At 40.6% G+C, this 18,170-nt stretch overlaps 1 protein-coding gene across 1 annotated transcript; it reads right to left on the bottom strand.

Moving 5' to 3' along the window:
- Positions 1 to 931: 931 nt before the first annotated feature.
- On the bottom strand, positions 932 to 17,840 carry si:rp71-46j2.7. The gene is made up of 16 exons (XM_005913268.3): positions 17,490 to 17,840; positions 17,048 to 17,144; positions 14,975 to 15,188; positions 14,549 to 14,691; positions 12,109 to 12,283; positions 11,902 to 11,957; positions 10,862 to 11,058; positions 10,656 to 10,766; positions 10,375 to 10,500; positions 6,554 to 6,652; positions 6,309 to 6,464; positions 4,033 to 4,621; positions 2,129 to 2,192; positions 1,862 to 2,040; positions 1,686 to 1,774; positions 932 to 1,569 (listed from the first exon to the last, which is right to left on the bottom strand). The coding sequence occupies exons 1-16, from the start codon at positions 17,673 to 17,675 to the stop codon at positions 1,471 to 1,473; spliced, it is 2,580 nt and encodes an 859-aa protein (XP_005913330.1). The 5' UTR covers positions 17,676 to 17,840; the 3' UTR covers positions 932 to 1,470.
- Positions 17,841 to 18,170: the final 330 nt, after the last annotated feature.

Below are 18,170 nucleotides of genomic sequence, written 5' to 3'. Positions count from 1 at the left end.
TTTCACAGAGTTGCTGCCATGTAATAAAGTGGCCAGTGAGTATGTTTCAATATAATGTTAATGCTTATGTCTGCTAAATTACTCCCCCAGACCCATAATGTAATGTCCATTATTTAACGTATTTATATCCCAGACAATGTATTTGTCTGGGATATAAATGTCCTACATTTTAATAGATTGTTGTGGCCTGAAAATTCAGAGACACTGAAGTTGGTATGATCCCCCTGCAAGACAGTCTTTAGTTTTTTGTGTCAGTCAACCAAAGTGAATTAATAAACAAGTTGATGGTCTGGGAAAGAATTCACTTGCATATTCGTCATAAGATTATGTTGACTTCTCGTTGATCACCTGGAGGCTGATAATAGGATTAAATCAGATTTAACAGTTTTCTTGTGGAAATGAGCGTTTGGTTCAGTGGTGTTGCTACCTGACTCGAGTAGGAGAATGAAAAAATTAATGTTACACTGGCCATAATCTCCCTTGTGTGACCTGGATAATCCTGTCATGTACAATTTTCATCTAGTAACATCGGGTTCGTTTCGTTCTTTTAATTAGAACTGAAAAACAAAAGCATTTCCCATTTTTAAAGATCTGAATTGGCCTCATTTTTTAAGACCGTACCCATTATTATATCAAACATGTAGACCCCGCTAAACATGTGATCGTTGCTGGCTGGGAATTAAATAAATAAATGGTGTCTGCACGTTAACAAGGTATTTTAATCCAGTGAATTTATAACCGTAATTATTTTCATACACCTCACACTTCACTAACGCGATTTCCCTTAGAGGATTAACCCATTTAAACCGCATGAATCATCTTTTACTCAGGTTTTGCTTCAAAGAAAATGTGCTGCTGGTATCAGAAACCAATTTAGAGCTCACATTTACACAGTTTCAGTCTAATTTTAAGTTATACACAAAGACGGATATAACCTTTATTAAAATATTTTATTTGGAACAATTCACATTTGCATAATTTCAAGTTTCCACTGACAGCTGTGCCGGCAGCGGTTTGACACATTTAGGCAATTTTAAATTGTGACATATTTTGCTTCCACAATAGTTGAAAAAAAAAGTTAACTCTAACAGAGTATAAACCATACAGAAACTCTCAAAGTGAAAACATTTTTTGAAAAACAATTATTAAATCATGCAGAGTGAAATTCAACCTGTAAATATAAGGTATAGGCCACTTTCTTCTCTTGAGGTCAACAATAAAAGTTAAGTTGGCTCCCACAAAGAATGTTTTCCAGTACACACCAGTCACAATTCATTAACCTGACATGTGAAGGTATACAAAAGCAGTTCACAATACAAAATATTCACAGTACTTTTGAAGTAAAAATTATATACGTATGAAAAGGCTGCGAAACATGTGGTCTCAAACGTTTTAAGGCACTTTAAGATGATTAATAAATAACTGGATACTTTAAAAACTTCAGCACAGGTAAAAACAGGCGGTCACCGATCAGCTGGTGGAGCTGGTCACTTTTTGCAGAACAGCAGCACTCTCATTCAGTGAAAACTCACTGGGGAGAAATTCTCTCAACAGAAATGACAGGAGCATCTGTTACGGGAGTGGAGACGTGAGAAAGGACAAAGATTTACGTGCAACATACAGTGAAAAGTGAGAATTTGATACAAAAAATGAGGTGTGCTGAAAAAGGAAGTTTGCATACTCACGTAAACCAGGGTTTTGTTTTCCTCTCTGTCCTGGAAAAGATTGAAAACAGACTCCATGTCTGTCTTCTTCAGGAACAAAACATTTGAATCTATGGCAAAGACAAAAAAACAAAAACAACTTTAGATGGATTATTAAGTGCCAAATCAACTGCTGCACTGCAAAGAGGTGTTGTTACATTTGGCATTGATGAGGTTATGCGCTCGATCCCTGGTCTCGTCCTTCTCCTCATCGGTACGAGGAGGATGAGGTGTTGGTGGAGGAGACTCTGGCCACAGTTTGCTGCGCAGGTTGTCGATGTACGAAGCCATCTGCGCCTGTGTTGGGTTCACCTTTCTTAGGAAAGAGTTCACTTTCCTGGAGAAAAATAGGCAAAACTCATGAGTCATTCATAGACCGGGATATAACAATGTTTGACCCGTGGGAGCGCGCTGGTGCCACTTACTTTTTCAGAATGGGCATAAAAGGTTTCAGAACCGTGTCGAAGATATTTATGAGGAAGGAGTTTCCTGTAAGGGAAATAAGAGTGTTAGTGTCATCTTAGAGTAGCACTATGTTGCATGTTTTTAGCTTGTCTTAACTTTACTTATTTCAGGAAAACAAAAAAAAAGGGCCAGTATTATTAGCCCCCCTGCTGCTGTGCAGTGACAGGCTTTACCTTTGTAATTCTCAGTGCTTGTAAAGTCAAGTTAAAAATGAAGGTTATCTTCCAATTTACACACAGTATGAAAACTTCTTCAAAGATTTGAGCTGTCATTTGAGAAAGCACTGTGCCAAAAACAAAAGAAATCAGTTTGGACTTGAGAAAAAGAATTGTTGATGCTCACAAAGCAGGGGATGGATATACAAAGTTATCACAGCATTTCCACATGTCAAGAACTGGTGCGAGAAGTATCATCAAGAAACTCAATAAGCCACACAATAAAGAACAAACCTGCCAGAGATGGGAAGAGTGTGGAAAGGAAACAAAGAGATGCTGCTTATGTTTGGAGAAACACAGCAGAGGTGTACAATCCGAAGAACACAGAACCCACAGTGAAACAGTGGTGGGAGTATAACGGTGCCTGAATGCTGAAACTGGGAATCTGGTCAAGGTGGAAGGAATCGTAAAGAAGGATGGATATGTGAATATTCTGACAGAAAACCTCAAGCAGTCGCAGCAAAACTGGGTGTGGGTTATTGCTTTGTCTTCCAACATGACAGCAACCAGTCACGTCCCATTAAATTGGATGACTAAAAGATCATCAAATCTGGAAGAACTAAAGAGATGAAGAAGAATGGGCTGCGACTGCTCAGGAGACTCATGCAAGACTTGTTGAAAACAGTAAACGATGGCAGGCTGCCCAACAAAAACAATCACAACTGACTGTTGGCATCAGTGGGGTTAATCATTTGGCCCCTGGTAGTTTGTCTTTTATGAAATAATTTTATTTCTGTGTGCAAAGTAAAAATAATGTAATCATCTAAAATAAAACTTTAATGTTTACCTGTGCTAAAAACATTCCTCGCTCTGTTTAACACCTCTTGGGGAATACTGTCATAGGTGGGCTAATAATTCTGTTCATCTGCACATCAAGCTGTAGCTGCACAGATGGACGTCTGCATAACATGAGGTACAAGACCACTGTAAAGCCCAGAGGCAAATCTCCAATTTGTAGGTTTAAGCTATAAAAATAAAATTAGCTTGTTAACTCTCTCAAAGTGCCAAATTATAAAAAAGATAATGTAATCCAATTTAAGTGTCAAAACATATCAAATAGAATAGATGCTCTGAACTACCACAGCTTTTATCATAAGGAATATAAACAGACATTTTTCTGCCTTTGAGCTTGTTGCAGTTTATTTCAGTACTGGGGGGGGGGGCTTTCATGATTGTGAGGTTTGCCTGAGGTTGATAAATCATCACAGCAAACATCAAGGCTGCGCTTTTGTCTAAGACTTCTTTTGTGACCTGCACGATTTTAATCTGCACTGTCGAAGCAAAAAAGGTTTTTATTTTTGGAGAAAATCTTTTGAGAACATAATGCGGCTGCCAGCTGTCAGCCCTTCATTGTGTGAGAGAGTGTGAATACACCACTCTTGGGCTTTTAAAAACAAGCCATGCTCTCACCTTAAAATACCACGTGACAGTTCACACGGACCAAATACTCACTACAAAGGATTAACTTTCTCAGGCAAGTTTCAAGTCTCTACAGGTTAATTTTGTTCTTGTACTGAAATGAACCAAAGCAGCTGTTTGCCTAGTCTTCAAAGGAATGCATTAATAAATATAAAAAGCTACAATGTGCTTTAAAATGTTGAGTGAAGTATACATGACAGTACAAAGTGGCTTTAAACATTAAAACAAACCGGATATTTCTTTCAGCAGATCAAATATGGCTTTGGTCGCCTCCGGCTGTTCCCTGTTGACTTGGTTCTTTAGAGCCTGGGAGTTGTCCCCTCTCTGCAGTGTAGCCTGTGCCTCCTTTCCTTTCGCCTTGTACAGTCCTCCGGACCTAAAACACGTTTTCTCCCTTTTATTGGACCTCGCACTGAAGTGAAGCCACGACGAGCCCTCTGGACCCTCCCGCTGCAAGCCCGAGTCGGGCACATCTTCCGCACCGCCGTTTTTTGTTGAGGCCAGAGACTCGTGTGATCTATATCGGCCAAATCCTTTGAAGAGTGTTTTAAAGTGAGAGGTTAAGGGATTATCAGAATCCTCGTTTTTTTCTTGGGAGCCATTTTCATTTGAGGACTTTGAGTCAACAGAAGGCTGTGGATTAATGTCAGTCTCCTCAGGCAGTTCTAAAGGGGAATCGTACTGGGAGATAATAATAGATGGAAGAGTTTGACTGGGGACATCAGAGGCACCGTGGTTCTCCAAAGACTGAGCTGTTGATTCTAGTTGCAGAGATGACATTGTGTTTTCATCTGGGGCTCCGGGCTGCATGCTCGAGTTCTGCAAAGTAAACAAAACAATCTCTTTGTGAAGGCTGTCCCTGAGGCACTGGCCTTTCTGACTGTACTCCACGACAGAGCTGAGACTAAATGAATCCATACGTTTGCTCACTAAGAAATATTTAAAGGGGAATTACATCACGTCTACATGATGTTTCTTGTTACATGAAATGCTGTACATCATTTCTGCAGCTCTAGAAGAAGTCTAAAACATTTTCTCAGTTTGACCTTTAGACAGATGCTACCAACATGCATTTGCAGGCTATCAAGTTGAATTATGTGAACCAGCAGACCAAAATTCAACTTCACTATGGGTGTATGTGCACTAGCTATGGGTACCACTGTGCATCACTACTTCCCTACTGACCTGCTTTACCTTCCCCCCTCTCTCTCTCTGCTGGGGTGTGGATAGCACAGCATGCTACATGTGCATAGTGCCCAGTTTCTGTTATGCAAATGAAATCTACACCACATTAGCCAATAAGCATTCTGCAGATAATTCCCACACTTAGAATGACCAAAGTTTACAACGCTGTCACTGGGTTTTGGGTCATATTGAACAAAACAAAGTCAGTTTATATAGTTTAAGTCCTCAAGGTTTTCTAGTCCTTTAGAAATCTTTTCACAACTACAGGTATGGCCCCCTGATGGCCATTAAAAAGAATGCAGGTTTAAGGTTCTTCCACGTTGCTTTGAGGGACTTCTTTTCACACCTTGAAGCTATACCACATTTTACCCGTCAGTAGTCAATTCCCATCTTTTCAAAAGGTTTTACATTTTTAAAACTGCATAGCATTTTTGTTTTCCTCTTTTGTGACAACTATACTGGGAATTTATTTCCAATTTGCTCCATAAAAGTGGAGAAGCTGAAGCCTACACCAGCTGTCATAGGACAAGAGGCAGAGCCCAGCCTGGGCAGTCTCCATTCTATTACAGGGGTCAGAGAGACAACCAACCATTCAAGTGGATTTTATAGTCCAGCAGATGTAGCACGTTCACTGTCCACTAGCTGGGGATGGGGATGGCCCGTCTGCCTACAAATAGCTCTGTTGCCAGATAGACACTGTACAGTGTGTGGTACAACCGGCCCGTGGATCACGGTTGCTTGTGCTGTTGTTGGTCAGTCAGCCAGCGTTGATGAGGCAAAATTATAAACACACAAAGAACTGAACATATCAAAATGAGCCAAATTACTTTTTTTTTTGAAACGGTGGTCACCTTTGCTTAAAATAATCTCTCTTTGCACAGGAAATCAGTGTGTGCATCTATGTCTACAACTGAAATCAGGTCAATATTAACCAGGAAGTCACTCTGAGCGACGTTTACAGCTGACAGTTTGAGTAATCATTTTTTCTTTTGCTTTCTCCGAAATATAAGTGTCTAATGGCAGGTTTAGACTACCCCAAATTTTTGTTTAGTTAGTTGGTCATATACCTCTCATCCCATGACAGCTGGGCTGAAGATCACCAGGGCACAATCAATCAGGTGTGCCCAGAAACTGATGTGGCATACTCCACAAGTCTGTCTGCTTCTGTGCTCTTATCCCATCTGACAGTTTTTCAACATTACGAGATTTCAGAAACCTCGATGAAATCATTCTTAATATAACCAGAACTAAAAGCAAAACTCAGTTACCTTGGAAACACTCTAAAATGACTAGTTGATTACAAGTGGCAGTGAAACATTACCTCATCTTCTTCGTAGCTGGGAGTGAGGAAGTAAGCCAAGCCGCTGAGCAGGCCCCAAACGCCTCCATGTTTCTCCTCATTCAGGAGTTTGTCAAGCGGGCAGAGGAACTGAAATACTGGTTGAGTGTGGCCGACCAGATTATCGGAAACCAGTTCCTGGGAAGGAAAATGACACATTGTTAAGACATGACACACTTTAAGTGTTTATCTATCAACATATCCGAGCCTTGTGATCTCTCTCTCACTTGCAGGAAGTGCTCCACTGATACTCTTGCTTCTTCTTTAACTTTATCGTTGACCTCCATCTCCTCCAGCACCAAGACCCCGGGTAGGCTGGTGGAGTCCTGGATAAAGACAAGGAAAAAAAAAAACATAATTAAAAGCCTAAAGCTGACCTAAGAGACCTTAATCAGTTTTTACAGTTGAAGGCTTAGAACTGTAACAGCGCTGTGTTCACCTGTGAACTCCTCGTACGTGATGAGGATTTGTGCAAGCTCAGGCATCTGAAGTTTTTTATCTTTAGCACGTTATGATGTTGCCTAGTAACTACCTACCAACGTGCTAAACAACTCATCTGTAGCATCTACGCACCTTAGAAAAGCATCCGTATCATTTTGATATCAGTATAACAACATTTCATTTACATCCACAAAGCTTCAGTTATATGATGTTGGAATCACCTCTGACTAATGATAATAATAATAATTAAAATAATAATAATAGTGTAGAATGGGCAAATACTAGTCAATATAACTGAAAACATTTCTCAATGTTTCATGCTGACATTTCGGCTGCTGGGAACGCCTCGTAATGAATACAGACTGAAAAAGCGCGCGTGGCATTTCAAAATAATAGGTCACTCATTTAATTCTTAGGAAATGCAGTCTCACTATACTGCTACCAAGAAGTTAATACATGCACTGTTGTTCACACCAGCTCCACCTCAACTCCTGAGTCAATGCTTCCCTGAATGTAAATGAAAATGCCAAAATTATCAAGTCTTTCATGAGATAACAGTAATGTTACATTTAGTTTTTTTTGATGTTTTCTTTCTATGAAACATAAGAGCATGGTGTGCTTATTTTGCATTTTATTTCTCTCTTTTTTTATTTTTATGTGACAAAGACCTTTTTATTGCTAATGCACACCGCAGCGGTGGCACTCCTAGCATCCTAACCTGTAGAAACCACCAGCAAAGTCTTTCTACACTATTCTATGTCCACATATACACAGAGTCAGAATCCATCCTATGTAAACAAAAAAAAGTGCATTTTAAAGCTGATCTGAATTTAACATGAGGCTTCACTGACATCTTCCCAAGTTGCACTGTTTTTGGTACAAGACTGAAACTTTTCTAAACCAGCATAGGGAGAAAGGACGACTTAAAATAGGTAGAAGTTTTATTTGGAATGAAAACTTGTCCTTTAGACATTTGATTTGAGGACATAGCTTGCCTTCTCATCGCTCACTGACAAGCACTTTTTAAAAACCAAGTGACAGACACTAATTGAAAAGGTGATTGACGTCCCCTCACTTCTGTATCATTATCTCGTTTGCTTGCATGCAACTTTGACATAATCATCCATCCACCTTAAATCCACCACAGTGCCTACACAAGGAGACACAGATTCTCTCACAGTCACATCTAGTCAAATCACCATGTCTTTGGACTGTGGGAGGAAGCTCAAATATCCAGAGGAAAACCACGCAGGCACATGGGAGGATTGCACCAGGAACATTCTTGCTCTGAAGTGACGGTGCTAAACATTGCTTCACAGTGCCTCCCTGCATGTGAAGTCAATGACTCAGATAATCATTCAATTCACAGAGGATCAAGCCAATAATTGATTTCATTCAACAAGACTCTCCGTAGCTCCCCCAAACACAGTTCAGCTTAGTGAAAGGAAGGGAAACAAATCCAGTGACAAGTAAATCTAGGTAAGGTAACTTTATTTATACCCATACGTAAGGTAAATTTGCTTTACAGAAAAATGATAGCATTTGGCATCCCTTCAAAAACAGACATACCTAATAAATATAAACCTCACTGTAGCACATATATAGTAATTTAACGTTTCGAATCAAAAACTGTTCTTATTTAATTCAGTAACAGCAACAGGGACAAAGCTGTTTTTATAACGCTCTGTCCTGAGGAAAGAAGCTGAAATTCACCCCATAGAGGATGGGAACCATTTTTAAGGATTTATAAAGCCTGTTTAGAGTACAGGGAGGCTAAACAAGACTGTGGCTCACCTATCAGACGACTGGACCATCTCACTATCCAATTCAGTGAGTTTTTCTCTGTGACAGAGGTCTGACCAACCCATGCCACCAAGCAAAGGATAAAACAGACTCAACAAAAGAACGATAAAACGAAGCTAAAAATTTTTTGGCCAATGTGGAAATGAGCAAGTTTCCTGAGGCAGTAAAGGTGCTGGTGACCCTTTTTACAAACTGTTTTGCAATTCTGATCAAAATTCAGTTTTTCATTGATTATGGTGCCAAGATATTTATATGATTGTACTTGCTCTATTTTCTAACCTTTACTTAAAGTGACTCCGTACCCATTTTGTTGTTTCCTAAAATCAATAACCATATCTTTTGTTTTAGATACGTTCAACTGGAGATAAGACTCCTCACACCACTGAACAAAGTCATCAATGGCTGGACCGTGGTTAGTTTCACCCTCTTTCAGTAAGCTGACAATAACAGAGTCATCTGCATATTTAATGACGGCCCTGTTTTCATATCTGCTCTGACACACGTTTGTATAGAGAATGAATGATAAGGGTGATAAGACGCACCCTTGAGGAGATCCTGTGGAGGAGAACACTGAGTCCGACAGAACCCCATTTATTCTCACTCTTTGTGACCTGTCAGTTAAAAAATAAAATCCAGCCCACCAGGTTTTTCTTGATTTCAAACTGTTCTAAAAGTCTAAGTGTAGTGTGTCATTTTTACCACTTTTAGTAGGACCAAAAAAAAAGTAGTTGTGGTTCTGATTTTCCTTCTTCCTCAGTTAATGGCTTTAACATAATGACAGGGAGGAATGAAATTCAGCTAATACTTTATTCTATTTATGATAACTACACATTGAGCAATTGGTTACATAAAATCTGTTTAACTGCTTCTTAGTACAAATATCTAATCGGCCAATCACATGGCAGTCGATGCACGTAGACATAGTCAAGACAATCTGCTGTAGTTCAAACCGAGGATCAGAATGAGAAAGAAAGGCAATTTAACAGTCTTTGAATTTGGAATTTGTCAGTTTTTTGGTGACAGATGGGCTGATCTGAATATTTCAGACACTGCTGCTCTCCTGTGATTTTCCCGCAACCATCTCTAGTGTTCAAAGGAAAAAGAAAATATCCACTCAGCATCAGCTCTCTGGGTGAAAATGTCTTGATGATGCCAGTGGCCAAAGGAGAATGGCCAGACTGTTTGAGTTTATAGGAACGTAAAGTTACAACCAAGGCATGCAGAGTAGCATCTCTGAACAAGCAACATGCAGATAAACTACAGCAGCAGAAGACCACACTGGGTTTCAATCATTTCTGCTAAGGGAACTCGGGCTACAATTCCCGCAGCCCCACCAAAAAAGGAAAACAGCGACTGGGAAAGCACTGCCTGCTCTTATGAGTCCTTTTCTGCTGCAACTTCTGGATGGCATGGATCCATCCTTACCTTGAATCAACGGTTCAGGCTAGTGGTGTTGCTGTAATGGTGTTGAGATGCACTTTACACATCATCTTCTGATAGTACACCACATTACAAAGCTCAAATCATCTCAAACTGGTTTAGTGTAGCTTGCCATCACCAGTGTGTGAATGGGTGGATGACTGGATGTGTAAAGCGCTTTTACTGTGCACCCAACCGCAGGAACTGTGTGATGCCATCGTGTCAGTGTGGACCAAAATCTTTGATTGTTGGGGTTTTCTCTGTAAAATTGTAGCGTCTTGTACCTTACAATATAACTGTGCAAAGCAGAAGTCAACAAACCAGTTTAAGGGAGAAAACTGGGAACAAAGATACAACAAAACAGAACTTTCATTTGTCCTTTTACCTGCCATCTGTTGCTGAAGTGTACAATATCCATGTAGCTCTTCTTGATGTCCCATTGGAGGTTCTCAGGACTGTCTTTTTCCTCCAGGTGAACAGTGAAGATTAGCTTCTCATCCTCCCAGTCAGCCTACAATGCAGTAAACCACTGTTAAAAAAAAAAAAATCCAGCTCAAAACTTTAACATGTCACCCAAGGACATTGTGCTTGCTTATTACAAGGCCTCTGCAGACAGATAACAAGCCTCCAGGACTTTCCACACCTTCACTGATATTTATAACTCACATTCAGGATGCTGACAGCCCAGCGGCCAACGCGCCACATCTCATATGACAGCTTGAATTCGATCATGTCCTCCTGAACGGCTGTCAGGTAGTCCTCCAGATCACCATCTTCCTAATTTCGTATGGCCAAAAGCAGTAATGAATCGGTTATGTCTGGCAAATTACGGTCTTCATTTTATAACACTGCATTATATGAAGCAGCCTTACCCCGTCAGAGTCTTCCTCCTCCTGGCTGCGAATGGAGCCCTCCCTGCTGCTGACATTGTCATCGCTGGACAAGTCTCCCCTGTAGGCTGTGATCTTCAGCAACCGCTCCTGCTCCATCTTTTTCATCTTCTTTTTCTTGGCTTTCTTTAACTTTATCTTGTGCACAAACTTTGACCATCCTTCCTTTAACTTGTTGCCTAAAATAGAAAAGAAAAAAAGCCCAAAACACATACATTACATTGCGAGAGAGACATCTTTATTTTCACTCACATTTATATTCAAATTACGTCCCTCTGTCTCATATATGCATACAACAACGAACTCTCGATAATGAACACCACTTTGGCTGAAAAACAGGAATACACTTGCATTGTGAGGAAGTGTAGCAACAGTGGGTGGTGAGACAATGTGAGAGAAAAAGTAGTCTCAAAACAGCACGTGCTCAGTTAGGCATGACAGCAGGCAAGCATGATCAGCCTTTCAATTTTATGATCTATGTGACAGCATAACAATTAATAAAATTCACATCAGACTGAAATAGATGTCAGAGATTATAACAGATGAGTGTTTCTGATGCAACCATTGGAGAAGATTTGTATATTTATCATATCACAAGGTTCATTATCCTGACATAATCCATTCTTATTAAGACATCATTACTGTTGGATTGATCAGAGTTGCATGAAGACATGGCAGGAATTATTTGGCATTCTGCTTGAGGTTTGTGCAATTAGCCTTCTGGACACACAAGCAAGATAAACAGGGGACTAATTCTGCACTGAAAGGGAGGCTGGTAAAGGAAATCAACATGTCACATAGCTCGCAACACATTCATCAAACAGTTGTAGTACAAGACATTGCACAAGCGCGGTCATCTAGCCTCAGAACACCCACCACCCACTCCATCTGCCTTCTCCCTCAAGTTTAAAATGTTTTCTTGCTGGTAAAAGGATAAAACTAGAAACCGCATGTACCATTTCCCCACAGTTTCACAGAGCTTTGGATTGAATAAGCTGCTACAATTCGATCACTAAACACACCTTTCCCTTTACCCTTGGTCCTGGTGCTGTCTGAATTCCCTGTGCCGTGTGAGCTCCTGCGGGGGGAGAGAAGAAAAAAAAAAAGCCACCAAACAAATCCAGGTCAATTCCAATTTCAGACGCAGAAGGTGGCAGTTACAGTCATTGCTTTGAGGCTCACTACGGTTCAGTCAAGTCAGCGGGGTGCAAAAGATGACAGCCACTCACACATCACTATCTCCCCCCTCGCCTTTGCTCTCCTGTGAAGCCAGAGAGGCTTTTTCAGCGTCTGATCCATAGAGCTCCTCCACTGAGTTTTTGGATGTCACGATGGCAAGCTGGCTCACCACTAGCTGGTTCAGATTGTCGGGGTCAGACAGCCATGCAACCAAATGTCCCAATCCTGAGAAAACAGCCAACATTAATACACGGTCCTGTTTGAATCACTAATATTGCTATTTGATCAGTAATTGTAGCTCCAACAGTTAAATGACTGGCTAAATGTACTGGGAAATACACTCATTTTTTGGTGAGAAGCCCGAAATCCCTGCGATATGCCTGAATAAATAACACTTAACAGTGGCCTCCTGGTTAGTTGTTAGTTTAGTGTAATCCTGCAAGGTTGTGTTACCTACGCCTCATAGCTCTTGAGGTGGATGGCAAGTTGCTGCCAGGAAAACTGAGTTGATGGGCAGCATCCTCAACTGTTTAAAAACCTCTAAATTCAGCCTTGAGTTATGGCGGCTCGAGTCAGATTGCATTTTTTGCTAAGCAGGTCCCACAAGAGTAGCAACTGTCACAGCCTGTTGGCGACTCTCCAGTTAGCTTTGCAGCATCCCAGTAACCTAGGACTCCCACGCAGGCGTTTAAGACAAAACATTCACCGTTTAACACTGCACTTAAACTGCTTTGCAAATTACATGCAACTTGACTTTTGAGGGGTTTTGTTGTATTCATTCAAAGGTTTTTTGCTGTTATGTAGCCTCGATTAAAAGGCTTTTTCATTTAAAATATAAATTTGCCTTTTCTCATTATGAAAGCTTGTAAGACAAAAACAAATCATTTATATGTTAATTAATCTGCTTTTGTGGTTTGAACACCCTTCAGTTTGTGTTTTGATGGGGAGCTACCACTGAGTTACCCACGAAGCCTAAAAGCCTGGATTATCAGTAAACAAACTAAATCAGCCAACTTTTGAGAGCATGTAAGGAATTAAAAAGCGTACCCCCCACCCACTCAGTTTCCACTTGGAAGTGTTGAAATCTAGATTTCTATCCATCTATTTCCTTAACTACTTGTTCAATTTATGGTAGTATGGGGTGCTAGAAAATAGAGGGCTACAGTCTTTTCTGTTAGTTTCCTTTTCATATGAAAGAGTGCCTGACACCCACCCTCTACTTGTCCAGTTTCCTCATTTTTATTATTATTTATTTATTTATTATTTTTTTAACTAAAGACACTGCACAGCATGCCAAAATATGTTGCCAAATTTGAATTCTTTGAGAATCACCTTGTTGTTGCTGTCAAACTGTGATGTCTTTGGGGTTTTTCATAAATTCAGCAAAAGAAATGGGAACAAATGACGAGTTTTTGTCACATGCTGTTTGCAACAAAGTCCCTGAAAGCACAATTCAAAATGGGTTCTTTGCAAAGTTGCCTGTTCATACAACACTGGTTGATCCCTTGAGTTAGGTCTTTGGAATGGAGCTTTAACCAGACTATCAGTAAAACAAGAAAAGTAATGACCCAACTGATCAGCAACCTGATTATTCTAGTTACCAAATACTGTAGGTGTATTTCTCAGAGGTAATTCTGGTGGTACTTTACTTAAGCATGTATGTATTGCACGTGCAAGTGTTGAGGTTTGGTGATAATCCAAAGGAGAAGCAGTAACTAAGCCACTTGCACCTTCAAAATAGCCAGCAGAAAAGCAGCGCTAGACACACCCCTGATACTTATGCATACAGACCCTACAATCCCCATAAAAGAAGCACGTGTCATGCACACTTCGGATTTTACACATATTATGAAAGATACAACATGCTGGTTCCAGCTTTATATTTAAGACAGTGCTCGCATAAAACTTGCAATAAGAGAAAATTAAAGCATTTCCTCAAAATATTAAGTGTTTAAAGGTGTCACATCACCTCCTCTGTGAAATGAATAACTGGAATTGATCAAACAAACCATATTGCTAGAGTAAATGAGTATTCAGAATTTTTACTGCAACACTGAAGCTACAAATAACGTTGCCAACTACTCCAAATCTTTTACTTACGGATCTATGAGCAGTTGCCAGAAATTAGCACTTTCTAACCACCAAACAGCAGAGCAGAATGGACGTGCATATAATTTTTAAACTACAGCTGTAAAAATCACTTATTGTCACTGAACAACATGCGTAATTGCAAAAACCTACCCCACAGCAAGTCTCTCTCCGGATGAAGCATTTCATCTGTTACTATAAAAATGACAAAACCCTGAGGGGGGGATTGGCAGATCACTGCAGAAGGAGCCTTCTTTTTATGTAACCTAAGATTCATGTCTAAGCTCTACAATGCCACTGACAATAAGGGATTACACACAACTCGCACTCCTCAAAGAATTCATGTGAGGCTTAGTCCTTATATAAGACTGTTGCTGCAGAGATGATTTAATGCTTCCTTACCCTTTAAGGCAATGATCTCATTTAAGGCACAGCGGTTGACTTCTTGGCCCCAGAGAGATTTGGGGAAAAGGTTACATACCAGAGCATCAGAGAGCTCTCGGAGAACTGCAATCTCCTTTGCTCTGGACCTAAACAAGAGCTGTCTGAAAGAGAAAGCAAAAGAACGAGAACAGCAAGTATGAGTAAGTGCTCAGTGTTTATCGCCACAAGTGCGTGATCATAATCTTAATTCTGATGTGGCACACTACTCTTAAAACTATGTGCCTTAGGAAAAATGCATTATCGCAAGGTACAGTAAAAAGTAAATTATTCATAGGTGATAAAAACACTGGAGGTATTTATAGAGTTCTCAAATGTTACTGAGTGCAAAGAAGCAACAGCATGAATTCTGAATCCTATTAAATAAAAGAAAGTGTAAAGCTTCACCTGTCAGACTGCTTCGCGTTATGCAAGTGCTGGGTCAAAATCCGAATGGAGCCCACGACTGCGTGGGAGACATCAAAGTCTTTGGCCCTTTCAATGATGCGGTCGATTACAAAGTCGAATTCCCTGCTGAGAACCTGGTGCAGGGGCTGCTGCTCGCACGACTCGGGGACGGTGTACCAAGGCAGGACGAGCTGAGCGTAGGCGCATTCAAACACTGCGAGGACAGCAGGCACACAGCAAGTCAGTCACAAAGGAAAGTTACAGTCACACTGTGCTCCCATGCTCACCTCCTGAGCATCAAATTCAACAACTGCGCTGACTTTTAAGCTTTTTTTTTTTTTTCCCTCAAGCTCCCACTTCTGAAGTCCAGAATTATTTATATAAATCTTGGCACACATTTCCGTGACGCGATTTTGAAGACCAGGCCATCTGGAGTTCAGCTACTCAGCTGTGAATTCACTGAGCAGGTTTTTTTGCTGTTGTTTTCTTGATATTAGCACAACTTCAGTTTTATTTCACAGATACGCTGAGAAACATCAAATACAATGTTAATGTGGGGCTGTTACAGTTTCTCATTTAATTTGCAGGGATATTTGAGAATTATTAGTATTTAGCAATTAACTGGCCACTGCATTAGTTACACCCTGCTAGTACTCCTTTTGCATTATGAACAGCCATATTTCTTTTTTGCACAGATTCCACAACTTGCTGAAACAGTCCTCAGAGATTTTAATCCGTATTGACATGATAGCATCAAACAATAGCTGCAAATTTGTCTGCTTCACATCATAGATGTCATCAGAAGATGGGCACACTGTGATCATAAAAGGGTGGACATCGTTAGCAACTATACTCAGATAGGCCGTAGCATTTCAACAATACTCAGTTGGTACTAAGAGCGCTAAAATGTGCCAAGAAAATATCCCCTACACAATTACATCGTCAACACCACCCAGAACTGTTGATACTCGGAGGATGCATCCACGCTTTCATGTTGTTTACTCCAAACTCTGACTCGAACTTCTCCTCTGACCTCTAGCATCAACAAAGCATTTTAAGCCCAGGGAACCGCTGCTCACTGGATATTTTCTCTTTTTTAAGTCCATTTTCTGTAAACCAGAACCAGAACGAGAGCTGTGAAAACCCCAGTAAATGCGCAGTTTGCGAAATACTCAGACCAACTCATGTAGCACCAAAACCTTATGTCACATTCAACGAAATTTAAAGTCACCTTTCTTCCCATTCCTCATGCCTACTTCAAATGTCACCAGGTCACCTTGATTTGTATGCATTGCTAAATATACAGAGTTGCTGCCATGCGATTTGGCCAATTATATTTTTGAATTAGGGGCAGCTAAACGGGTGCACCAATCAAACTTCCAGGTGGGGGCATATTTAATGAACAAGACACCTGCAAACTATCTGGCATTTTTCTATTTTGTTTGTATAAAAATGAAACAAGATTTATGCAAAATTAAAAAGTGTTCTTATTAAATATTCTAGAGTGACTTTAGATATGTTTGTGGTGCCCAATAGATACAGACATAAGCTCCAAATGGTAGACAGCCTATTCATTTGTAACATTATAAAAACAGGAAGAAGAAAAAGAAGAAGCTGTATTATCTTTTTACTTTGTCACAGGTTTGCAGATCTCTGCAGGAAGAGGAAAAACTGTTTAAAAACCTCATATGGTCTGGGCTTACCACAAACCAATTACCAGTGCTCAAAAGCGCATAAATAAACACAAAGCTTTATGAAAACCTCCATCTTATTTCCTGCTTAACAGTCAAAGTGATGTGTAGCATACCCATCTGCTGTGGGTGTGCTGGTTAGCTTTTTCTTCCTTGAAATCCCTCCCCATTCTGTGTAACAGGAGCTCCAGTTCCAGTCTGTGTCAATGCAAAACTGTTCTTTCCAACTATATCAAGTCAAAACAGAACTGAAAATCTGCTGAGACAGGCCCGACTTTGACCCCTCACTTCGGTCCTCATGTAAAGCACTGCTAACCTGCAATGACAGACACAGTCCCGTCCCCTACAGACAAATTACTCCACTGCAAAAGACATGCTTCACCTTGCTGTAAAGATCTCTTCACATGTGGATACTGAGACTCCAGCGGCACAGCCAGGTCCGGTGTGTCTCCATCAATCAAGTCATCAACAACAGTTTCCTGGAAAACAGGAACACTGTTAATTAAAAGCCAGGGGCTATAAAATTGCGGCATTAAAGTGCAGGACTCTGGACACTTTCATTTTTAATGTACATTTTCAGAGTTCAGGTATGTGTGTAAACATGGGAGATGACCCACCTACGCTTTGGTGTGGTCTTTCGTTAAAGTTATGAGTAAAACAAGCAACAACCCTCATTACAACCCTCACCGGTGATTCATAGAAGGGTGATAAGGTGATACAAAATACCATCACGTGACTGTGAAACGCACCTCACGCTCACAATTGTAATTATTAACACTTCTGGTTTTGCAACTAGTTTTAACACAAACAACTGCGCAAACTACCTGAACTGTGTCGTCCTTCGCCTCTTCGTCCGTCTGTGTGCCGCTCTCTCGCCCGCTGACTGCAGACAGCAGCGGGGTGGAAATGCAAAGAAGAAAACATAAGTACTGAGTCAGCGTGCGTCCGCAGTCTGAGCAATACCAAACCAAGCCGAGGGTTATGGCGATGGAGAAGCGCCATAGATACATGTTCCTTCCTTAAAACAGGCTCTTTTTGCTCGTATCTGTGACTTCGAGCCTGACTGCGTTACATTCAGCCAGAGTAGGTTTGTTCGCCCACATCTTTTGCACGGACAAGAAGCGACTGTTTCCTCTTAGCGCGAAGACACACAGCGGAAAAAGCGAACTTTATTGAACTGCTTTAAAGCTGCGCTGTGATTGGCTGGGGGCAGGCCCCGAGTGCCGACTAGTTAATTGTATGAGGGCGCCATCTACAGGCGACACCTTTACCTGACAGCGAGAGTGGCACAATACGACTCTATTCAAAATTATCCGTAAGCACCAAAACACGAGTTATTTGATACTTGATTGGTGATTCCCTCCTTTGTTCATTGAAGAATTAACTCTAATCTTTCATTACCGTTTTTTGTTGTTGTTTTTTGGGTTTTTTGCTGGTTTATCTTAAATACTACTGCTTTGGCGAACCAATCAAAGCAGTGGACAGGCAGGGTGGAGGTCAGGGGT

Source organism: Haplochromis burtoni, unplaced genomic scaffold (genome assembly GCF_018398535.1).
Source record: "Haplochromis burtoni strain Fernald_Lab_line unplaced genomic scaffold, NCSU_Asbu1 Contig_4, whole genome shotgun sequence".
Lineage (NCBI taxonomy): Eukaryota > Metazoa > Chordata > Actinopteri > Cichliformes > Cichlidae > Haplochromis > Haplochromis burtoni.
This window is presented reverse-complemented; position numbering and strand designations above follow the sequence as displayed.

Excerpts from the sequence above, each read along its gene's own strand:
- si:rp71-46j2.7 (XM_005913268.3), bottom strand. The coding sequence starts at position 17,675 with ATGTATCTATGGCGCTTCTCCATCGCCATAACCCTCGGCTTGGTTTGG. Across the intron at positions 14,692-14,974 it reads AACGCGAAGCAGTCTGACAG|ACAGCTCTTGTTTAGGTCCA; the intron begins GTGAAGCTTTAC and ends TTTCTCTTTCAG. Across the intron at positions 6,465-6,553 it reads CAGTGGAGCACTTCCTGCAA|GAACTGGTTTCCGATAATCT; the intron begins GTGAGAGAGAGA and ends TTTCCTTCCCAG.